General features: G+C 43.0%; 3 protein-coding genes across 9 annotated transcripts in view; 1 reads left to right on the top strand and 2 right to left on the bottom strand.

Moving 5' to 3' along the window:
• Positions 1-3,895, bottom strand: part of gria2b (glutamate receptor, ionotropic, AMPA 2b) — a 31,259-nt gene extending 27,364 nt beyond the window's left edge. For 6 of the 7 annotated variants that reach the window (XR_003890818.1, XR_003890817.1, XM_029847321.1 and 3 more), the window contains exons 1-2: positions 3,531-3,894; positions 3,255-3,395 (exon numbers count right to left, since the gene is read on the bottom strand). Coding sequence is in view for 5 of the 7 variants with exons in the window: in XM_029847321.1 (XP_029703181.1) it covers positions 3,255-3,395; positions 3,531-3,615 (226 nt within the window). In the remaining 2 variants the exon portion in view is untranslated. Of the gene's footprint in view, positions 1-3,254; positions 3,396-3,530 lie in introns of all 7 variants that reach the window. The other variant, XM_003970585.2, reaches the window with a different exon arrangement.
• Positions 3,896-7,249: 3,354 nt separating this feature from the next.
• Positions 7,250-24,450, bottom strand: glrbb (glycine receptor, beta b). Its single transcript, XM_029847676.1, has 10 exons — positions 23,974-24,450; positions 21,118-21,256; positions 19,373-19,479; positions 17,512-17,579; positions 15,205-15,431; positions 14,699-14,781; positions 14,439-14,579; positions 12,352-12,504; positions 10,191-10,483; positions 7,250-8,231 (listed from the first exon to the last, which is right to left on the bottom strand). The coding sequence occupies exons 2-10, from the start codon at positions 21,237-21,239 to the stop codon at positions 7,932-7,934; spliced, it is 1,494 nt and encodes a 497-aa protein (XP_029703536.1). The 5' UTR covers positions 21,240-21,256; positions 23,974-24,450; the 3' UTR covers positions 7,250-7,931.
• Positions 23,780-24,751, top strand: part of pdgfc (platelet derived growth factor c) — a 31,855-nt gene continuing 30,883 nt past the window's right edge. The window contains exons 1-2 of the mRNA XM_029847763.1: positions 23,780-23,855; positions 24,221-24,409. Of these exons, the coding sequence (XP_029703623.1) occupies positions 23,780-23,855; positions 24,221-24,409 (265 nt within the window). The remainder of the gene's footprint in view (positions 23,856-24,220; positions 24,410-24,751) is intronic.

Below are 24,751 nucleotides of genomic sequence, written 5' to 3'. Positions count from 1 at the left end.
TGCCAGATTATTGCTAGGTTAAGACTCTCTGTAACCAAGGGTTACAGATAACCCATCTTCTTCTCATTGTGTCTTCATTTACTGTGAAAAGGTTAGGTTGTTCTGTCCAAAAATGACCTAAAACCACAAAATTTAGGTTGTGTTTTAACTGAAACTTGTAGTGTTGGGTAATTTGTGAGGATGGGACACAACCTGAAGTAAAGCTTTTTTTGCCTCATTTCCGCTGAAAATTCCACCTTTTTTTAATCGGTTCCAACCACAAAAGACACATTTGGTATCAAAACAGGGGGTGCAAAATAGGGCTGTCAGCTCTGAGGTCCAGGGGATGTCAGAACCGAGGCCTCAAGGACTTGTATAGCCAGGTTTTCTGACCTACCCACCAGACAACTCCTTCACTTGCCTTGAAAGCCATTTTCTGCCTGGGAGGACAGAAATCCAGGTTGGATTTTGACCCTCAAAGCCTGGATTCTAACACCAGACCTAAATGATTGTCCTCCTCTGACCAAAATGCAACCTTTCTGCATATTTCACACTTGCAGGTTTAAATCTCCATTGTGACTTCAAGACATAAAGCATCCTGGAGAAATATTGGACAGATGGAATATTATGGATCTTCATTTAGTTGGTCACAAACATGTCTTAGATTTAAGAGCTGCTTTTAATGATGTATCACTCATTAAAACATATGGGTTTCCAGCTGTGGTTTTATTTCCGGAACTTTGAAAAAGTATCTTTGCTAAATTTATTGCTCCAGGTGGAACAGCGCAGCGAAATAACTGCACACCCAGTGACAGAGACTCCCCTGCTCCTGGCAGCAGATGCAGGCCTTTCCAGCTGAACTGTTATTGATGGAGGGATGTATCATCCTGCCTCCCACCATCCCTGACACTCTGCATTGATGAACTACGCTGTCACACACGTAAAGTACAACCACAGTAATCTGTCCACAAGGCGTACATCCCTACTGCTCCAGCCTGATCTTCATTTGAGCTATGAAAATCTCTATCATGATGCAAAGCGAAAGAAATTCTGATAGATTTCGCAGGAAATGTGCATAAATAACTTGTTCAAACGTGTAATTCAGAAATAATCTGGCCAAACACTCAGAAAACAAGCATTTTTTGTCCTTCTTGTCGTGCCATTATTTTCCTGTTGTGCTGTTTGGTCTCAGCTTTAAAATGTCGAGCTGTGCGTCTGTTCACGGCTGATAAAAATGTCAGCTGGGGAAAACGGTGACTTTGTCATTTCTCGCAGGGTGCTTATACTTTAATAAAATAGTATTCTCTTTCCTTTTAGTTAAGTATTGTCTTCATATTAAATGCAGATGTGGTTCTGTGAGCTCAGAATGGAAGCTCAGAATCTCAGCTGGGTTTTGGTGAGTTCTGCAGCTCAGCAGAAGGCAAAGCCCCCCAACAATTATTGCTGTAGCGCCCAATATGCATCGTCAGCTCCCATATTTTCCTTTTTATTCTCCACTGTCTCATAAAGTGCGATTTAGCAAAAGGAAGGGAGGTGTTTTTTTCTGTCGTCACACATGGTGGTGGATAGTGAGGCAGGCTGCCATCTATTGGCTCAAAAGGATGAAATCCTAACCATCACCGCCACCAACACCGCCACACCTCAGCGGTCTTATTGTTCCGACTTCAAACGCCCACTCAAACACTTCATCAGAAGTGATTCATGCGTTTGAGAACACCAGAAAAATGTCGTTTTTGCATAAAGTAATAAAAGCCAATAAAGGTAAAAGCCAACAGCATCAAATCCAACGTATTTCCAAACATATATACAAGTGTAGCCAAAAGGCCGTACAAATATGTCAAATATAGGGTTTTACTGTAATGGAGACGGCCTAAGATAAATAAACAGAAAACATCGCACAGAAACCAGGTCTGTGCACAACTGTATTCAAAGTTTAGGTTTTTATTGTTGTTGTTGTTGTTGTTAATGGAATAACTGATGGAATAAAAGGAAATGTCTTCTTCCTACTTAGTGAAAGATGTGGGCACAAGATGGAATATTTTGAGTTCATTAATGTTCTTCAGATTGTTGAATCCTCTCAGGGCAGCTACAAGTCTCTTTGCCTTTGCTGGATTTCAAACCGTTGTCTTTTGCTCCCAGTTCAAGTCCCAGTTCAAGTAACTAGTCGTGATGGAAAAGGTGCAGATGTGGCGCTGGTGTTTTGATAATCGTATTTACATGTTGCATCGAGCTCCTGCTGGGATCTGTCGGACATTAAGAGACTCTTCATGCAGGAAGCTCTTATATGGTAATAAAATCGATCGGACCGATGTGTGCACCAATCAGAAGCCTTTGATTTATATGTAAGGGACTGTGGAGAGGTGTAGTCGCTTGGCAACCGCCTAATGAAGTGGCTGCGCTGTGACAATTTTAAAAGATGATATAATACATTATAATTTGCCTACCGCCTCTTATTGCACATAAGAAAGAAAATTGTCATCATTTTTTTTTCTGGCTGGAGCACCGAAATACAGTAAATGTGATTGAGTCTTGAATGGACCAATAAAGTGAGAAATGCGAGCTAGATTTAAAGAGATTTCAAGAGTCGCGATTTGGGTTCGGTCAGAATCATTTCTCCTTCAGGTTTATTATTATTTCAGCAGTTCATTTCCCCAATCTGTGACGCCAAGTCCCGTTTGATCCCCGATCAACGTTAACGCATAACCCTGCCACGGATGCGCAGTGCACAATGTAAATCTGTACATGTAGGCTGTGTTCCAGGAGGCAGCGATGGATGAGCACAAGCGAGGAAAAAAGACGGATGGCACACACTGCAAAAAAATGAAATATTCACCAACAATTCACGAACCCCGGCCCTAACTGTCCGACCAGTGACAATCACAAGAGCCTCTCCATAAAATAATGTTTTTTTTTAAATCAGTATAAAAGAGCCAGTGGTCTTTGGGGGAATGATATTCTATGGAGGAAATCCAGTCATTGGGCTCAGTGGATTTCCAGCGACCACCTATGCAACGTTTTGCAGCGCAGTTTTGCCTGAATCGCTGAAGGAATGAAACGGGACCAGCTTTATTGCTGAGGACACGACTTCCCCCTGCCCACACGATGCTGTTCACCCTCGAATATTCATCACTGTTATTCCCGCTGACCCTGAGATCCCGGAAAACATCGTAACGAAATTAAGGACAGTATGTCTGTCGGATGGCACGGACCCCTCGGAGACCTTCTGGTTCCTTTTGTTCGTGGACAATCTATAAAACAGGGAAATTGTCACTTACAGCAGTTGGTGACGGCAAAACTGTTGGCCACTTCCAGATTGTCAATGTGAGGCGTCAGCCTGAATTCAGAGGTGCCAAACTGAACCATTCCTATCCGAAACGCGCTGTATTCTTGATCCGCGCCCCGTGGAAACAGGCCCCCTGCAATCGACAGCAAAAGGCTATCCTTTAGCATCGTTAACTATAAAAATACATATTTCAATGCAATTTTGTCATAGTCCTGTGATTTGTCCTATTATCTTAATTTTTATATATATATTTTAAAAAAAAACATACCAATTTGAACACTGGGCGAGCCGCCTAGCGCGCATCCCCATAAAACCAGCAGCAAAGAAAGGGATAAATTCACTATCTTCTCCATGTCCACAGTTTAGGTGTCCACATCCACCACAGGACTCTGAAATTCCTCGTTCTCTCCGTGGATATTAGATCCGACACATATTGGAGCGCTTCGGTCGGGGGAGGAAAATTAAGAAAGAAATCAGCTGCGGCGTCTTACTGCAGGTGTCTCGCAGTGGAAGGACACCAGCAGTGAAGGAATGGTCGCTCGCTATGAAGGACTGTGTCTCCACTTCCGCTCCCCTCCTGCCAGCAGCCGATGCCTCCTCCTCCAAACGCACAGGGACACTGCGCGTCTCCGCTCCTCTCGCCACAGATCCCTCTCAGCATCACACCCACGAGTTAAGAATTCTAATGAGGTGGCGGACAGAGACGGAAATAGCCGAGTGCCAGGAGCCCAGTGCAGCCACAACGGGAATAAAACCTCCAGTTTATGGAGGTTGTATCTTAAGATCTATTTTAATAGCATGAGAAGCTTCAATTCAAACCATCAAGTCATTAGATTTCAGTTGTTGTTGTTTTGTTTGCATACATACTCTTTTTTTCATTCTAATCCCATAGAAATGCCAGTCTCTTCTTTTATCTCTTCTTTTCCCTCAACACACACTCGCATTTAACGTTTTAACTGCATCCATTATTTGGATACAGAAAGAACAATCACACAAAGCATCCCTTTAAGTTTGATCTGGCACTCACATCAGCCTCCAGTGCCAATCTGCTGAAATTGCAGTTATGAATGGGGTCGCCTGGACCCGACCCTGGAATGAATAAGGACCATCTAGTTCTCTTGGTTAATGAGATCCAGACTAGAGTCTACTACTGGAGACGGAGCCGAAGATTTAATTTCAGCACCACGGACAGTTTCAGACAATGACAATTCTTTTTCAGACCATGTTTAATTCATCCAAGACTTTAGTTTTTGACTATGACTGGGAAGGAAACTGATCTAAAAGTCAACTTGGCTTTGGCTGCTTTTGTACAGGAAATAATCAGCTTTCAGCTGACTGAATCAGAATCTCTTTTTCCTGGACACAGTGTCTCTCATAAGAGCTTAGTCCAGGTCACGTTGTAGGAGGACAGCATCTATTATTATTGTTTTGACTGCACCTGTAGGATGAACAGCTGAATACCAGTGGAAAAGCTCATCAAATTAGGCAAGAAAATGCATCAGCAAACCTGAAAGGTGAGGTTAGTCTGTATGGGAAGAACATCAAATCAAAAAATCAGCATAAATATCCAACTGGATGATTTATTTTTTGTTATTTGACATAAAATATTCCTGAAACAAAATAATGTTTGGGGTCTTTCCTCCACTTCTTTGCTCCATGTAGATACAGGATCCTTGGATTTGGCTTTTCTCGTAATAGTGTTAACATACATGTAATGATGTCAAGTCTGACCTGGTGCACGCTTCCTGTCATGCATGGCTGCACTAAGGCTTAAGTGTAATTTCACTGTGAGTATTGCACAGCAGGATCTGCCATCTATTGAATGTTCAGGTCATCAGATAATAAATGATTGTTGTGCCAGTAGTATTGTGCTCTGTTCTTCAGAATGAGAACACCTCTCAGTCACTACCCTGAAGGCTGTGCGATGATGTTTACCAGAACTAAACTGTATAAATTAATAGCACAGCGGAGCATTTCTGTGCAATCTGAAAAATACAATCGCAGCTTTATTATTATTTTTCTGTAATATAAGCCACAGATGAATAACAATAAAGAGTGCAGATAAACATCATTTAGAATTCCATTTAATTAAAAAAAAAAAAAGCTGCATTCTTGTTGCAACTTTCAGTTGCTCCTGTATGTTAGTGCCTTAGAGGCTAAAAGCTACAGTAAAGCCGTGATGTGAATACCCAATGAGGCGTTTGGACACTCAGAAGTTGCTAAGCCAAGCACAAACTGTCGTTAGAACAGTTCTAGGGAGTAAAACCTGCAGGGAGGCGTCCCAAGGTCAGAGAGTGCTCTGACTGCTCAGCTCATGTCGCTCCTTCAGTCTGCATCAGTGTTTACATACATTTCCCTCCATATCTGCTATATCTGAGTTTCCAGTTTGCTTTTCACCTATCAGTTTGTTTTAAAAGCCTAAACTGAAGTATAATCACAGAGCTTTGGGACTGAAAAGGCTTCAAAGCTGCACAAAAAACTCCGATTTAAGCAACAGAAGTTTGGCAGTCGAACCAATGAAACATGAAATCATGCAACTGTGGAAATGAGATGTGATGATGGAGTTATTGTAATAGCTCCCAGCTGTCTGCATTTCACATTTCATATTTCTTCTCCAGTTTTTTCATTCAGGCTAATCATTCTCATAAGCCCTGTGCTGCATTTATTGGTATGGCTCATCATGAATAAATTAAAAATAATTAATTAAAAAAAATGCAATATTAAATAGCAAAAATGCATCATCTCTGTCCTGCTGTGTTGTTACCTGAGATGTTATTGTACCTCAAAGTTTGCACATCATGGCGTTCGGAGGCCGTGTTCACAGTAAATAAGCTTTCAATAAGCCTTGTGGCTCCTTCCCCCCAGTGTTCCTCCTGATCATTGCCTGACTGTCATGGTGCCTTTTCGTGGTGGCTCAGTTGGCAGCCTGGCGAGAGGTCATGTTGGATTATAAAGCCCCCTGTGTGATAAAGGTTACTGCACTAAGCTACTAGCGGGGTGCATGGGTGGATCATTCGCACAAACACACATACACACTTGAGGAACACACACATTACATGAGTCAATCAGCACCAAGGATTCTTTGATACACACCGCTATGCAGCTGTGGATTGTTCCATAACTGATCTGCTGGTTAATCTATTAGATTCAAGATGATGGGCAGATAGTGAACAAGACTAAATTGATTAAAAATGCTCTTTAGTAAAATCCTGATCCATGCGGATGGAGGATTGCATCTTTCCCCGAGCTGCTATCATTCTCACACACCATCTGGCAATACATCTTTTCTTACTTGTCCCCAGGAGAGCATTTTGTCTCCTCATTACATTAAGCAAATATAGATCTGGCCATTGGGAGGCACTATAATTTACACTCTTTCTCATTTGTGAGTCTTTACCGGTCAAAATAACCACATTACTTATTGAGTAGTGCAAATATGAGGTATTATGAGTGTTGGGAGACTTGGTTCAGTCCGACTCTCTAGTCTGCATGTCAGGTGGGCGTTTTTAGTGGCAGACCAAATAATTTCTCCTGTCTGTAACCATGGCAGCAGCACAGAAAAAGAGGGACAGAGCGTTTTTGTGTGTGTGTGTTTGGGGGGTGTTTTCTGATGTGGTGCAACAACATATCAGCTGCAATCATTTCCTTTCTCCTCCCCAGGAGCACGTCCCGACCCTCAAACCTTCATTAACATGACTGTGTTGATGTGCCATGAGGTCGGCATCTATCTTGCTTCATTAAGCTTGAGACAAATTTCATATGAGATGATGTCAGGGGTCATATTCCAAACAGGTTTGCATGAATAATAAACGCTCAGTTCGGAAGATTAGGGGAGGTCAAGCACTGGCGGGGAAAAACAGATGTGATATACGGTACAGGTGGGCGGAGCCAAGGGATGGCGGATCTGGGATGGTTACCTGGGACATACATTGAAGGCCTGCTGTCAATTAATTGTTGAACACAACACTCAAGCACGCTTGACAACAAATGGTGAAAAGTAATTTAATATATATTTTGTCAAACGCTGATTGTAATTTTCACAAAGACGCGGTCACAGCTCAGTGGCCATTTTACACAAGTGGGATTACTAAAGGAGTGGCAATATTACGTGACCTTCTTGAGAGGAACATGGAACTTTACATTTATCTTTTGAAGAGCAAATCGCCATACCGATAGAATTTCATAAATATCATTTATATGGATTCAATTTCATATACATGCACATTTTTAACATGCTAGGAAATTACAATGATACACTTTGCTTTGATGCTTAAATAAAATGCTATGGGGGCCTTGTTCACGTGGCAAGGGCAAAGAAATCAAACAGCAATTTACAACTGCTCTTTTTATAGATTTGTGCATCTACTGCTGGGCCTAATGTGATCTTTATTCGTGGTTTGCACCATTTAAATAGCAGTTACTGTATATATGCAATCCTGTATTGCCCTCAAGCGACATCAATAAAGTACTTTTTAGGAAAAGACGCTATAATGTCCATTTTTAATAAACAAATACAATAGCTGTGAAGATAAAGATAATATATATTTGTTTTTTCTTCAGAAAAATTAGTCTACTGAGGCAGAAATTCCAGTCTTTATGTTTGCATTTATATTTTTGAATGTAATTATAACTACACAGACCTTTTAAGAGAGAGATTAATGATATAATCTCAAGATAATCCCAAGTATACAGACCAGTAAATCACATTGAAAAAGAGGAAGGTGAAAGGAAAGAGAGCCCTGGCGTACAGGTCAATTCTTTTTGCAGCAGTGGGGATCACTGGTTTTGGGGGCGGAGGTTTCTTGTTGTTCTTGGACTGGGATTTGCCGGCACCGGTGTCGATGGGCTTCCCGTAGCAGTCGAAGTTCGACAGCTCAAAGTCCCGCGGGAGGGATCCCACGATGCTGAAGTCATTGGTCCTCAGGTCTGACTTTGAGGTGCACACCTTCTTACAGCGAATTTCAGCAACCTGGTTACAGAAGAAAGATGACAAGGAGGATTAAGCTTTGGCTTCATTTCCTCTTTTTTAATCCCCAATCTACAAACCAACAGCCTCAAGTTCATTTTGACACCAACTGAGGCCATTTTTGTTTTCCAATACTGAATACATGAATCAAATCTGTCCCATTCTCTTGGATGAGTGCTGCCATCTCACACTGAGATGGGACGCTGCAAAAACATGCACAAACATGAAATTCACATGATTGTAATAAAATGACGTTAGTTTTAGGACAGGGGAGTGCAGTTAAAGATGATTTGTGCTGTCACATGGGGTCCTTCGAATCAGCTCTATAAGCTATCACGTGGCAATAGGGTTCTTCTTAAAAGTCAGCAAAATGTGTGGAAATAATCCCGTTCATCATTCTCCCCAGAGGCCTGCAGAGTGTGCAAGATCTAATCAGACAGTGGATGCTTACTCACTTAAGTCATTAAGCTCATTAAAGCTTCATTATTATGATTTGGTTTTGAAGGGAAAACCCAATAAACCTCAGCGTAATTCTCTCGAACCAAACGTGCTTCGGTGAAACACAGACCCAAATTAATTTTAATTAGGTTCAGCGGAATCCACGGCCCATCTGAGGCATCCGAGTGCCAACTGAGCGGCCGTTACAGTCACTGAGATCTCCGCAGTAGATCTGGGCAGGATCATGTTGAACCAGCGCTGCAGTGTTTTTGTGTTCGTGCTGTTTGTGGAGGTGGGCAGTTACATAACCTCCACGCAAACAACCATGAACACATCCCTGAAACATGGCAATGGCTGTGTACTTTCCCCCCTCCTCTTCTCCCTGTACACTAACTGCTGCACCTCAAGCCACCAGTCTGTCAAGCTGATCAAGTTTGCGGATGACACCACCCTCATTGGGCTCATCTCCAATGGCGATGAGACTGCCTACAGGAGGGAGGTGGCTCGACTGGTGTCCTGGTGCGGACACAACAACCTGCAGCTGAATGCTCAGAAGACAGTGGAGATGATTGTGGACTTCAGGAAAGTCACAGCCCCTTTGCCCCCCCTTGCCCTCATGGACTCCCCCATCACCATCGCGGACTCCTTCCGCTTCCTGGGCACCACCATCACCCGGGACCTTAAGTGGGAGCCAACCATCAGCTCCCTCATCAAGAAGGCCCAGCAAAGGATGTTCTTCCTACGGCAGCTGAGGAAACTCAAACTGCCTCCCAGGATGTTGGCGCAGTTTTATACGGCCATCATCGAATCCATCCTCACCTCCTCCATCACCGTGTGGTTTGCTGGTGCCACTGTCAGGGACAGACTGAGGCTGCAGCGCGTCATGCGCGCTGCCGAGAAGGTGATCGGCTGCAGGCTTCCATCCATCCAGGACCTGTATATCTCCAGGACCCGGAGGTGTGCAGGTCGGATCACGGCCGACCCTTCCCACCCTGGTCACGGACTGTTTTCCCCCCTCCCCTCAGGCAGGAGACTACGGTCCATTCGGACCAAAACCTCCCGCTACACTAACAGCTTCTTCCCCTCTGCCATCAGGCTGCTGAACACCAAGTGACTCATCACTTAAGCACCATGTACAGCAGCCAGTCGGACCCATGAACATCACATTACTCCTGCATTGACCTGCACTATTTCTTACCATTTATGTATATACTGTATATATGTCTTATTTTTATTTTATTTATCTTATTCTAGTGTGGTCTTCTTTATGTTGAATGTCGCAGCGTCTCACCAAGACAAATTCCTAGTTTGTGTAATACTGTGTATTACATGAACAATGGCAATAAATCTGCTTCTGATTCTGATTCTGATTCTGATTCTGATTCTGATTAAATGTCAATCATGGTGGCTGATGTGACAAAATCATGACAGTATGGATTTGAGATTTCTCTATCTTGAACTTTGGGTTAAAGGGTTTGAATCTCTGTTGCTAAACACCAACAAATCCCAGCCGAGGGTACTGACGTGTAGGGTGCTGACGTGGAGCGGCGTCCCCCCGGTTCCATTGACCGTGTTGTTCCTGGGGGCGGGGCTTTTCCCTGCAGCCTTCTCCCTGGATGCGATCTTGGCCTTCTCGTCCTCGATGCGTTTCGGGCTGTTGAGCATCACCTGAACCACAGCGTACTCCACCAGAGAAGCAAAACCAAAGAGCAGGCAAGCAATCAGCCAAATGTCGATAGCCTTGACGTAGGACACTTTGGGCAGTTCTGAGGCCAAGGACGTGCACTCGGAGGACAACGAGAGCACCGAGAGGATGCCTGCAGAGACAATAAATGCTTGGTTAAAATTCTCATGTCTCACTTTTGCTTATTTTTTCCCATAGAACCTATATTTTTTAATAGGGATATGAAAATATCTGTTGCATATTACAACTATGCTGAAACGCCCAAAGACAGCAGTACTGCAGGAGACATCGGTGTCACCATGACAACCTGTGATCTCCTCGACAGTGTGGATTTAACTTAGGCACGCAAACACTGATATTTTGGAAGCCTACAAAAGCCCTCCAGAGCTTTGATTAACAATTTTGATCACTCCTTTTGTCTTATTGCACTGATTTCTTTCAGAGATAAAACAGACCATGTGACAAAAGATGAAAGTAATGGTTTTTATCTTTGAAAAAAATGAAATCTGCGACTTCCTATTTCAAATAAAATGCTTTGTAAGGCAACACATATTTTAACTAGTACATCAGCTAACATGTGTAAAGAACAGTAATGGAACGGTTAAATGGTCACATGGATGTCCACATGCACATGCACACACACAGTCGCACCGCTCGAGGCTATAAATGAGAGTAGAATCACACCTGGGTGTTGACTGACCTGTACTGATCCCATTTAGTGAGGAGTCAGATGGGGCTTCCAGGAGGAGGAGGAGTGATGATGGAATGAAAGTGGTGATAAACAACTGGAGGGAGGATGAAGAAAAGGAGGCAGTGGACATGTGGGACAACAATGGACTATCTTATCCATGCAGCCCAGCACGCAGCTGCCCATGTGATGCAGTATGTGGCTGACATGCAGCGCCTGGGGTGATGCATGTCTGGATGGCTGACCAGCCACAAAAGTTGCTTCTATCACCCTAAAAACTGACACCGCAGTAGCACAAAAGCATAATAGCTGAATTACCATAATGCTAACTGAGTCACTATTACACTGGGATGGCATTACGTAAGGTGGGAAGATGGGAAGATGGGAAAATGGCGTCATTTTCACTTCAACACTTTCAGAGTTTTCAGGAGTGACAAGTTGAGTTTTATGAGGTGAAAAAGAAGGAACCTAAAGCTCCGATGCCCCTTTTAAATCGTGTTCAGGGAGACCCTTTCAAACACTGTAATTGAATCAAACTCTTTGTTTTTGTGGTTACTGGAACGGTACAAACGAGACCCAGCCAGGGCCAACTGTTACTGCATCCCCACTCGCATAATAACAACCTTATTTAGGGAATGCATCATGTCCTCTGGTTTACAAACAGCTTTATTTAATTTGGTTGAGAGGGATCCGATTTTCCTTACTGATCATTTGACCCTTTTTGGATTTAGATGTTGCCACAGTGACTTGGTGGCGAGTTGACCTACCTAATGCGGCAGTCAATAATTTAATCATTTCAGAATTCCTTATGTCACATTTAAATATAGACACATGGGCTGATATCAGAGAGGATGTCTGCCATTTTTAGTATGTCTGTTGCCCTCATTTGTCTTTGCGAACTGTACGTGATAACTTTATCATCGCTTTAATAGGAGATTGTTGGTCAGAAGATTGCATGTTGCCATTTAAAAGGCCCCTACTTGCCTAAACACTCCTGCAGTGAGCCCCATCTGTCCATGGCAGCTATATTTAACGGTTTCTCCCACAGAGATCAACACTGGAAATGGTAACATGCTTGAACCATGAAACCCTTCATGGTGTCAAAGTGACTGATGGTTTCTTGATTGAGGTAATTACAACCATGATTCTTAGCAAAGACAACCAGTAATAGTCGAGCCACTATTATCCCCTTAAAGGGAAATTTATACTTAAAAGCAAATTCTACCCTATAGTTGAACATTGTCGCGACAGCAATACATATTCAGATCATGTGTATGACTGAAATCTAATAGAAGTGATCTAGTAATCCTCACCTAAGGGAACCCTTGCGGCACTTGCATCAGGGTTGATCCAGAAGGACAGCCATGAGAGCACCACAATGAGCAGCGTGGGGGCATAAACACCCATCATGTAGAACCCAACCTGTCGCCTCAGGGTGAAGATGACCTCTACGCAAGTGTAGTAGCCTGCACAAAGGAGGCAAACATACTCAAATGTCAACAGCAAAGTTTACTTCAAAATGCAAGAAAAGGCAAGAAAATTGGATCTGGGCATTATAAAGTAATTTAGTTCCACTTTAAAGCCTCCAGCCTCTGAAAGATTTAGCTCACAACTGCAAGGTCTTGGGAAATTGTTTGGTGGTTGGCCAAGAATGACTGTGTGCGCGTGTGTGTGTTTGTTTGTGTGTGTACCATCTTGTACATATTACAGAGAGTTAAGAGCTGTATCTGATGTGAACCATTTTGCACAAGGCAAAAGAAAAGTCCTCTGATGAGCTTATTTCAGTGCCCAGAAGTGCAGCTTTCAGAAGGTCATCTGTCGTCAAAGACAATACGTTTTCAATTGTGAATGCAGCACTTTGAAACAATCAGACAGCTTCTCCCGGAACCTCGGCAGCGGCGTCGTACGTTTCCTCTTTGCTGCTGATAGGAAGGTCCAACGTGATGGTCGAGTGGGTCTGTTAAAGTAATATTTAACCAGCCCGGGAATCGGGCTGAGCTTTACACAGCGAACGGGGGCCGCCTGCGGTGCGGAGCAGGCTAGAACCACTCATACACAGAAGTGAGCTTTGTGTCTGAACCGGTTACCATGGCAACCTTTTAAAAAGGCTGAATCATTGCCAGCTCTGAGCCTCTTAAATGTGAGCACGGAGGTCATGCAAGCTGTATTGGCTGATAGAGATTTTCCAATTCACTGAATGCGGTTACTCTCGTATGGAACAGTACCAGGAGGGCTTTTTTATGGGATTTCACTTTAATAGGAGAGTGCCCTGTCCTGCCACAATCCTTGGGAAAGGGTCAGTGCGACAGTTCTGAAACTAAGCACAACTGTCAAAGATAGACCCAGGTTGTATTTTCACTGACTTAACTATTAGTTCTTAATTGGAGAGTCAGCAGAATCTCACCTGGTAAAAGAGCTGGTTCGGTTTTATAGCCATGATTGACAGGTGCTGATTGGTTAAGTGGCTCATAAAGAGCTTCTTTGCTAACTCATCTGCCCTGCCAGGTCAGTGATGCTTGCATGTAATGTCACTACAGAGAGATCACACCCTGACACAGAAACAACTCCAGCTTCATTTTCGTACACAGAATAAAATGACGTGGTGTCATCCATCACCCTCAATGGACTCGCCGTGCACCACATAGATTAAAAAATTCACAACCCACTTCCACTATATCATATCCTGATGACATACTCCAACATGACAGATGGATAATATGCAACTTTTAGCCTGACAGTAAAAAAAGGGGTGATAAAAGGGGCGAAGCATGTTAGCTACATGCTGACGTGCTTCTAGTTTGGAGTTAAGGCAGAACTATCAAGGTTAATGCAGTCATAAGACCATGCAAAGCTGTGATAGTTGTAGAATAATTGGAATGTTAATCCTTAATCCTTGACCAATCAGAAAGGAAAATTAAAATTAGATAACAGCGACGTGATGATATTTGTGCTTTAACCAGAGAGATGGTCTTATAGTATCAGTCAGATAAGGATTTTGACTCTGAATTAATCATTCGACATCATCTAAAAGATCCATTAACCTTTATCTGATTTCTCCAAGGAGGAACACTGATTGTACAGTGACCGCACCAAAAATGACACATGTAGCTGCTGATCTCAGAGAGCTAATAGAGAGAGCTAACAAGAGCAAATACCTGAGCTTTTTAACATATTTGTGGTAGCACAGAACATAACAATGGCTCTCACCTGGATAAAACCTGGATATTTTAAAGAGAATAAATAAAAAAAACATGTAAGAAAAGGCCAGAGATAATTAGAATTCAAAGCAATAACAACACTTGCACTCTGTGGAGATGCTGAAACTCATCCATGCTACAGTATATCACACATTACTGTAAAGATGATTTGTCTTTGATAATCTGTCTGAGAATGGCTTTACCTGTTCCTGCATAGTATTTGGTGCAGTTCCCATAATCAATATCTTCCTGTCTGATGTCAAACTGTGGTAGAGCTATCTCATCCATTTGCACGGGGTCTCCTGTCTGCCACATGAACTGCAGGTCGTCTGTGGTGTAGCCAACTGGAGAGAAACCACATTCAAGTCATTGTATAGTGCACAGTAGATATTAAACTGCATATTTCTTGCTCTTGATTTCTAGCTTTACATGTGTTTTGCAGAACTGAAATAGAAAGACTCACAGCTTTCAAGTTGCATTTTGCACCTCTGTGTGTCCATTGGGAATAACGTGAGATCCAGTGGACAAGAAAGGGTGACAGACAATCTGGAAGAAAAGACCTGGAATTTACTCTATCAAAAAAACCCTACTTATCTTACATCTAATTACAAAAAAACACAACCAAGTTTGGCTAATATTGGCACCAGAGAGCAAGGAAACTAAGCAGCAGCATTCATCCGACTACATTTTCACGGAATTGTTTACTTCACGAGCAAATGCGGTGACACGTCTTTAGACAGCTATGAAAAGGAAAAAAGACACCTTTAAAATGCCATGACATTTTCAGTCAGACGTGAATGAAATGAAAAAAAGACGTTCTAAAAATGTGATATTAAACCATGCTAGGAAATAAAGGTTTTTTTTTTTTCATTTTTATCGTTGCATGGCTGCAAAATCTTCTGTGAAAGTTCACAAACGGTCACACACACACACACACACAAAAATCATGAAATTCAACCAATCTGCTACCTCATACTAATCAGAACGTCTCCATTCCGGAATATAAACAGGAGGATGTTCTCCTGGGTGACGTCATGGAAGTTGGCGCTCTTCTCGTTGGCGAAGAACAGGTCAGGTTTCCACAGACATTTGAACATTTTGGGGTCGACAGTCAGAGAATCTGACTTGAAATCTGGTGGAAGCTTCAGCCTGGGGTCGTTCCAGCGCTGCCGCAGGAAGATGTTAACTCTGTAGTCCTGTGGAAAAACAGCCGCAAAGGTTCATCCAGGTGGATTTCTGAGGAAGTCACTTTTCAAATGACGACAGGCTACAAGAGTCCTTCAAATCAATTCTGAGTGTTCTGGATGATATTTGATCAGAATATGAATCATTATTTGTGTTCCTGTTGCATAAATTCACTAAAATTCAGTAACTTCCTGTTATTAACATTTGTCCTTTTTCTAAAAATCCACCTATTTGGCCTCATGCACTCTAACATTTCCATACAACATTCCTCTAAAGTGAGGAAAAGCTATCATTTAATGATGAACGACCATAGCGGAAGTGTGTGTTTTTTCCTCTGGGTAAATCATTCAGCTAATTTCAAATCAATGATTGCAAAGAAACTATTGCCGTCAAACCTGATAGCAAGACGAGATAAGGTATTCAAACATGTGCACTTGGTCAAACACCAAAGACCTGAGCCATGGAGCCAGATTTTTAAGGTTAATTAGGTAACTTATGACTTTTGAGTCACTTCTCGTTAGGGTGGATGAAACGTTATCATGCTGTTAAAAGGTAACCAAAGGTGTGCCGGCAATGTTTGATGTGCTTCCTTGAAGATCTTTCTGTCCAAATGCCTAAAAAATGCAATGCTGCTTTTTTGGAGACTAGCCCACTATCTTTACTGGTGAATGACAATGAATGTATAACACATTTATTAGCATTTTTATGCCATCTGTTGAAGAGAAGAAGAAGAAGCGAACTGTATTGCATGAAGCGAACCGATCAGAAGAGCCGCATTCATTTTGCAGGTCTTTGGGGAACACAAAGCAAAAAGCACCATTGGATTAATGTTGCCGACATGAATGCGTAACTGTGCGTTGTTTCGTTTCTAAATGTGGCCGCTGGCTCTGCTCAGTGCACGACCCAGGCCAAGATACTAACCTCAATCCTTTCGTTTGTCTGCATTGATTCCATCCAGGTGAGTTGCTGTGTTTAACCGCATGTATGTGACATATACTTGATCTAAGGTTAATCTTAACCTTAAGGTTCTTTAGGTTAGAATCATTTAAGTGTCAGGAATCTGTCTGTCCAATGACAGGTCTGGCAGACGTTCATCTACTGCATGATCCAAAACATTCGCTCAAGAAGTTCTAGCAAGTTATTCGATACATAAGAGATATTTGATAGTCAAATGTTTAAGAATGGGTAAGAAATTCAGCAACAGCCCTCAATGTGGTTTATTTTCCTGCCAGTGAACATTTCTGAGAGGGAAAGCAGGTGGTCAGAGTGTTGATGCTTGATTTTGGAAAAAGTTGCTCTGACACGACCTGATTTGACTTTTAAAGCAACGCTGATAACAACAGCTGGGGCCTCCTCAACGCTTGCAAACCAGACAAGGAAAATCTATCTTCCCTCCTCCCGTTTGACTCTAAATCTGCCGGCGTATTTGCATATGCATTGAATTCCTGAGGGATTTAACAAGGAAGCGCAGAAGCTGTCAATGCGAGTCATGCGAGTTGGAGCTGAGATGAGGCTGTAAATGTGAGTCTCTTCAGATCAAATATCCCACACAGATGTGACCCAATGTCCCTTCCGTCACCTTCAGAATTCATTTGAAACATTCCTCATTTTCACCCCATTCTTCAGCCTTCGGGGAGAAGAAAGAAGGCAGAAATTGTCATCTGGGAGACTGTCACCTCTCTCTCTCTCTCTGTCTGTCTCTGTCTCTGTCTCTCTCAGCTTACACTTTTTCTTTCTCTCCTTCCATTTTCTCCATCACTTTTTATCTTTTCTCCTTCCCTGGTCTCTAAAATCTTCATATATCTTACCACTTCTTTGACATTTTTTTCTGCTACATCTGGGTTTTTTGTTTGTACTCTTTTAGAGGCTATAACATGTAGTCTACATCTACCTTCCAGCAGCATTCTTCTCTCAGAATATTAACCGTCGTCATGGCAGCCAAACTCTTCTAAATGCCCCACTGAACCCTCTCAAACGTGCCCAAAACATGTCCCAGAAGGTGTCTGCTGTAGCGGTTCCAGCTCTGATTTATTGCTCATGGTTGTATTGATTACCAATACTGTCAGGCTGGAGGGAGATTAGAGTTCTTACCATTGTGGTTTCTTGGATGGAACCAAAACTGTTGATGAAAATGTTCACTCGGTCTTCCACAGGAGTTCCTGGATTTGGAAAGAACAAATGCCACCTTCAGGTGTTGATTTCACTCAGCTTCTCGACAAGAGGAGATTTTCCAAGATGGCAGCGCAGTCCAACATAAGCTGCTGCCTGTTTCTCCTCTGTTACACTATTATTAATTAGTAATACCTCCAATCACAGTTGTGTAGAATTTCCCCAATTGTTGAACTTACTTAGCTTATTTTATTTTTACTGGCCTTACAAACAAAACATGCTGCACTCCCAATGAGTAAAAATGTGCCTGTTAGCAGTGGGCAATGAGAGACAATTTTCTCTCTTCCCTGCCTTTTGCATAAAGCAATAAAATTCTTAATTATGCAGGCTGCTCATTCTGATTTAAATAGATGATTTCCTTTGAGGTGTTTACACAAGGCTGAAGAGTTTCAGGATATATTCTATCAAGCAATTCAACAAAATGAATGTGCATAATAAGGATGTGGCTCATACCCTGCATGCATTAATAGGGATAAACTAATTGTAACAAACACTCCTGGTATTGGCTAAGCAAGCGCTTCGGACTGGAATTCATGCATACACAACAGTTTAGCATGTCATTTGGGAGGTTGTGACATAGATGTTAATGGACACAGAGCTTCCAGCCCACCCTGAAATTTAGAGCAGATGTCTGGCCGTCTACTGGTTGCTGGCAGGCAACTGGAGGGGGATGGGGGGGGGGGGGGGGGGGGGACACATCAAACACTGTCTCAGAAACCACCTCCACTGCCAACTGCCGCAGGATGGAAAGTAACCGAGGATCTACCTGAAGACTGGTGGGACCGTCATCACACAGAGAGCTAGCCAAGTACATCTTTGCTATTTTGATAGCTGTTTGTTGAAACTGAAGCCTTGTGTTTCCCCACTGTGGGTTTGTACGTTACACACGATGGATGGGGGGGGCGCAACAGACGTGGTGGCCTATGGTGCCAGCTCTCTGCCTCCTTCAACGATGCCCTCCGGTCCCAGGGTTTAGGTGAATTCAAACCTGGACCATGTGCTCTTGATATCTCACATGATGGCTGAGGGCTAATAACAACCGCTGTGAGTTCACTTCTCCCCCCAAAAATAACCAAATAGCCAAATCTGTTATTTGACAACAATCTGCATAAATGGTTCAAAATATATGGAGATAATGAGAGAAATGAATGGCTAAAAGCTTGTTTGTCCAATCGGATGTTATTGACTTCCATTAAATTAAAATTTTGGCATAAATACGTAACAGTTTCATGTGTGACTGACACCACTACTGGACACATCTGGGCAGTGTTACGCTGTCTTCATGTTTAAACTTTTATATATTTTTACCCCCATCAAGGAGGTTACTTGACAGCTGATATCCGTCTGTCTGCCTGTATGTCTGTCAGGTTTTCTGTCTATTGGCAAAGTAACTCAAAGTAATGAATGGACTTTAATGAAATTTTCAGGAAATGTTGATCGAGACCTTATTTCATTTTGATGATGTTCCGGATTCCAGGTGGTACTTTGACCTTTGACCAAAGAATAAATCCAAGGTTGCTTTGATCATAAACCCATTAATTATACAACCTTGTGTTGCTACTGCCACAGTATACTACAGGTGTAAGTCTCAATATTTGGCGAAATGAGCTGTTTGGCAGAAGTCTGAGCTCTCCGAGTGCTTTTTCCATGTCTGTTCATGCTGAAACTGGCTCCTGCGCCGAGTTTATATGAATGAATTAAATCACCTCGTTAGCATAATGCGACTGCAGCAAAAATGTCAATTAAAAGGAGGGAGACAGACGCAGGAGAAAAAGAGACATACCTTTGAAGTTGGGCCTGATTCTGGGATCGTAGCTGACCAGTAACCTGTTCAAGATGTTACTGGTTGAATTTGCAGGAACTCTGGCCAGATCCTCAGAAGACAGCTGCCTGCACACAAAAGCAAAGAGATGGAGAGAGATCTGTAGGAATACTAAATGAGCAGGATGAATGGATGGATGTGCACCGCCGCCAGTTTATGCTCTGCATAGTTAAACTCTGACCTTAGACAGATACCAGTAAATTAAAAAAATGAATTAACCATTTATCAGCTGATGGAGGAAATTAACTTTCTGGCTGATGGTGGGAGATATTCCCTCTGAGTTTTTGATGGAAACCAATCAGGGCAGCTGACACTTAACTGCAAAGATTTTCAGAGGCTTCATTGAAAGTAAATGTTGTAAACAATGAATGGGATGTTTGATCCCATGGTGAGAATTCCCTGCATTACTGATCTATGAGTGGATTCATCCGTTAAGCTGATGATAAATAGTTCAAATGGCTTGTTAGCAGTTGTTGCACTGCTGACACCAGAGCACAAAGCCTGGTGGGAAAAGAGGATTTTTCCTCACCGCTTAGCCAAAATGTTAGAAAACATCTGTCAACGGAAAATGACCACTGCTGTATTTACTTTCAAAGACTTTAAGACCAGAACCGCTTGTTTTCCGATGCTGACTGATGAATAAAACAATGGGATAAAGAGAGTGAAAGAGGAGAACGCGATCTGGCAGGACAGCAGGGAGAAAAAGAAAACCTCCTAGTGGGTGGCAGTAAATTCTCCTGCCAAAGAATTCCCCCCTCTCAAAGCACTTTACATATCATTATGTAAACCTTATCAGGAACTGAGGATGAGTTGGATTGCTCCGCAGGAATGCTGCGCTGTGTGTGTATGCTCTGCGGTTTCTCTGATCAAAGTGAGACACATAATTCCCATCCAGTAAAGCTCTTTTTTTCTCTCTTTTAACAGGCCCGTCTGACAACCTCAAGCACAACGACTAAACTGGAACCAAGTGGTTCCCTTGATCCGCAGAGACATCAGAAGCAATAAACAGTGGAGGAAAAAAAGGTCACACAGCTTTCACTTGCCAAAAAGAGAGCCACATCAAAGCTGTCTATCTTATATTTGGGACTTTTAACCATTTAAGGAGAGAAAAGGGTGAACTTGCAGCGCAGAGATGAGACAGTCCAAAGGTCTGTTAGCACACGCAGCATCGACGGCCCATCCTGGAAGATTAAAACAGCCTCACTTTTTTAAAATTGACTGATAGGCTGAGGGTGAGCTGATGTTTAAAGGGTGGAAGCTATGAGATCTTTCTCACTGCCCAGATTAGAGCTTCGTTCTGGGACGTCAGTTGGTGTGAAACGCTTGCGTCGCAGTGTCGTATTGCACTTGAGCGGCTCTGCAGTGAAGCAGCAGATGAGAATGATGAAACTTGCCTTAATATAGGCTGGAATGTGAAAATTATTAGGTGTAAAGTAGCCCATTACAGAATATTACACATCTTCTCCAGTCCATTTTCACCTTGCACCCTGCTGTGACAGCCTGCTGTGGCTTCCTTATTAGCACACTCTGGCTTTTTCTTGCCATTCTTTTTTTTAATCCCTATTGCATTTGTTGGCTTATTATGCTGTTTAAAGGAACCATAACTTTATGTTTTGTGTTTTTTTCTAAAGAAGAGCAGATCATTTAAGGTCTCCCCTGACTGTAAGCTCCATTGCCGAGTTTTTGCCAAACCGGTCCATACTTACGAAGGACAGTAAACCTGCTTCCCTTTCTTCTTTCCTTTCTTTGTTCCCTTTTCTTTGCTAAGTGCTCCCTCTAGGCAAAGGGACAGGACCAGGAGGAAGATGGTGATCTTCTTAATACCCATTCTGGTGTGAAGCAGACCTGTGGGATCAAACACAAAATAGAGGAGATGTCAACATCAGAGGAGAGACACTGTGGGAACCTGAGCAGTGAAGCAGCCTGAATCATTTTTCTGCCAGATCCAGCGAGTCCAGCACTCATTCATGTGCAAGGAAGAAAGAAGGCTGCTTAAGCTTCTCCCCGTGGCTTCACCCCTTTTGATTTGAACTGGGATGCTGTGACTTTGCCTCTTGCTCTAACGATGCGTGACTGAATAAAAATCAATCACAAACAAATGGTGCAAATTCCAGCATAAGCGCGGATGAACATTTGAATAATGATGGTCATTCTAATAAGATGGATGTGACCTCCAAAGCTAAATAAATATTATCGGAGGGCAAAAGGACCTTCTGAAGGTAAAAACCTGCAGTAAGGTATTGCTGCGTGTTAAGGATGATTTTTAAAAGATGATATAAACCACTTGAGCTGTGGCTATATAGTTTTCAGTGAATCAATCAAAATAGGAAATAGATTATAATATTGGGTTAATTTACTCCTGCATTCTTACAATTAGAGACTATCTGATACCACTGCTAATTTAACAGTCTGTTCAGATTGTGCAGGGGATTTTATTTTTATCCAGTCATTGCATATCTGACATATTTTTGGGCAGTAGTGACAGTTTTTTTGTGGATTTACCGATCATTACATTATTGCGCAATGAAGCTGTAACATTACCTCAAATCCGTCACTATCAGAAGTCACATCCAACTTTGTTGCCACGTAAAAATACATTTTAATGCAACGCTACGTTCTAACAATGGGTTTGAGCTCCAGACATCTTGTTGTTCTTGGCAGGTTGATGTAATCCATTGACTTTTTTCCCAGCTATTTTTCAGGAAATAAACTAAAAATATTAAGGAATGTATAATGCTGCATACTAGATGTGACACCTGCTCTGAATGTTAGACCTGTAATGGTAGTTGTGGTAACTACAGTGGTCTTCGGCTTCGGTTCTGGCAGGTCCTCAAATCTAGACCAAATCAGTGTGTCTGCTTTAAATCAGACAGATTCCACTTCCACCACCACAGCAAACAGGAAGCGAACTTCCCAGGATCCCCGTTTATTTCTTTGCATGGCTTGAAGGGGTCATTAATCACAGAGCAGCTTCGGTACCTGTGTGATTCACTCCACAAAAGGAAGTGTTGCCTTTTCTCTGCCTCGGGACAATGAGACAAATGGTGGAGGCAGAAGTCTGCACACACACGTCCCCCATCCTGCCAGCAGGACTGCGAAATAGCTGAAGCGCTTCATTGTCCAGGCAGACGCGCTCCTCCTCGGCACCTCAGCCCAGGAACTCCCAGACTGCTTCTCATCCCAACATTGATCATCATCTTTTCCACTTGAAGCAATTTCCAGCACTCCTTTGTCAACATGCAAATGCTTTTATCTGGAAACCAAACTGAGGCAGCATTGTTTCAGTCCGGGAGACGGGAGGGGGAATGTCCAACATACATCAACAACCATCCGCTCATATCAGCTGGAAGGAGCGACTGATGAGGAATGTGTAACTTTACATCCAGGAACATTTCTCAGAAATGGGTTTCACATGTGACCCAGAATTTCCTTGCACATGCTTCTTATTCTGATAGTTCTCAACATGACAGCTGATATCTTTGACCAGCTAATGCCGTCAGAAGATTAGCTCCATAATGTTGAATTTTTCTGCGCGGCTCAGTTCTGAACACTGATCAACCAAATCAACCCTATTGATCATCTGATTCCAGCAAACCTGCACCATGCAGCCTTTCTGCAGATGCAAAGTGCCTTAGCTAACTTGTTTTTGGACCAAAAATGCTGTTTTCTGAAGGTCCTCCCACGGTTAGCCCGATTGCCTCACAGCAAGAAGGTGGTGGGTTCCATCCCAGGCTAGTAAATATGCTCTCTGTCTGTGGGTTTCTGAAGCTAATAGCTCTATAATTGTTCACACTAAAGCTAATTGTATTTATTTTGTTCTACCAAGCCTGCAGTAGTATCTAAACACATTGTTGCAGTTTTAGAAAGATAAACAGGAAATATTTCAGAAGAAAAGGATAAACCTAAGGCCACTGCTCCATTACTGAGCCCTGAGGATTGAGAAATGTGGGTTCAGCTGAGTCCATAAGTGCATAAAATGACTCTGGCATTGCCTGACTCAACTCCTGTGCCAGCGCTGTGGAGCATGGTTGTGTTTAACCACTGGCAATAAAACTGCAGATTTTTTTTAGGCACTGGCTGACGGTGACATAAGCAGCCTTCGGGGTCCAAGGTCAATTAGAAATGCTGCTCTGCCCTCATAACCTCCCCATACAGCACAGCACAATTGCTTAATACAGACCAGAGCAGAATTTAGGTCGAATGATAAACAAAATCTGTATTCTTCATAGCTACGTCATGAGTTCTCAACAGTGTATCCAGCTTATGGTGTTCGGAAAACAAACCTGTAGCTGCCTGCCGGCTGCATTTTGCTGCTGTTAAGAACAACAATAATCAAGAAATTGTGATTATTGACCAAAAAGCTTAAAAATGACAAGAGCAAAGAGAGAAAAACATAGCAGCGACCACCATGACAAAGTGGTGGTGGTGCTGCTGGTGGTCGGGGGTGGGGGGTCAATACTCACTGAAGGCGTTGTTGTCGTCACAGTGTACCTGCGCGCACGTTACGCATATTAACGACGGGAGTGACGTTTAATAACAAACTGTGGCACACTGCTGCTTACCCTGTGGTGTCCAGCTGTTCCTTAAAACAGGAGTGAAGCTGTCTGTGCAGGCACGCGTTAACTGGACCGGCCGGAATCTTTATTTTCCATTCTGACGTCTACTCGACCCTCTGACGCAAAAGATTGAACTGGTAAAAAAAATAGATACATAAAGAGAAGAAACGGCTACATCTCCACAGATCTCTATCGTTTCTCTACTTCCGCGGTCCGTTTGTCCTTCTTCCTGACTCTGTGTTTATATCTGCAGCCCTTTCGCCTCAGCTCGGGATGCCCAAGATGGAGGCTTGCGTGTATCTGTCATGCAACACGCGCAGCCGCGGTTGCGCGGAGCCGGATAGCAGCATCAGCACCAAGGACAGCCGCTCCCCGCCTCCTCCTCCACCCCCACCCCGCGTCCAGCGCAGCATCCGGAGCCGCCGCGATCCGCTGCGGGGCGGTGACGCAGCTGCCTGCACGGGGAAGGAGACGCTGGCGTTCACGTGACGGCCGTTAACGCATCACAATTGATAGCGCTGTCCGTGCGGCGTTCAGGCTGAAGAATGTGCACGATATTAAGAACCATAAAGCAGGGGCTGATTACAGGAGCTGATTCTCTTCTTCCATCGGCTTAATAATTCATCTAATAATCAGCCTCACATGTTTAGGCTTAACGACTGCTGAAGTGAGTTATTTTTTTTGGCCAAGTATGAAAAATGACCGAAATTAATTGAGAAATAAGCACCAGTTTGTATTCTTTGATTAGATTCGCCCCCCCCAAGAGTCGTTCAAACTGACAAAT

Source organism: Takifugu rubripes, chromosome 14 (genome assembly GCF_901000725.2).
Source record: "Takifugu rubripes chromosome 14, fTakRub1.2, whole genome shotgun sequence".
Lineage (NCBI taxonomy): Eukaryota > Metazoa > Chordata > Actinopteri > Tetraodontiformes > Tetraodontidae > Takifugu > Takifugu rubripes.
The sequence above is the reverse complement of the archived record's forward strand: the minus strand, read 5'-3'. Positions and strand labels throughout refer to the sequence as shown.

Excerpts from the sequence above, each read along its gene's own strand:
- glrbb (XM_029847676.1), bottom strand. The coding sequence starts at position 21,239 with ATGGGTATTAAGAAGATCACCATCTTCCTCCTGGTCCTGTCCCTTTGC. Across the intron at positions 14,580-14,698 it reads CAAAATGCAACTTGAAAGCT|TTGGCTACACCACAGACGAC; the intron begins GTGAGTCTTTCT and ends GTTTCTCTCCAG. Across the intron at positions 12,505-14,438 it reads CAAATACTATGCAGGAACAG|GCTACTACACTTGCGTAGAG; the intron begins GTAAAGCCATTC and ends TCCTTTGTGCAG.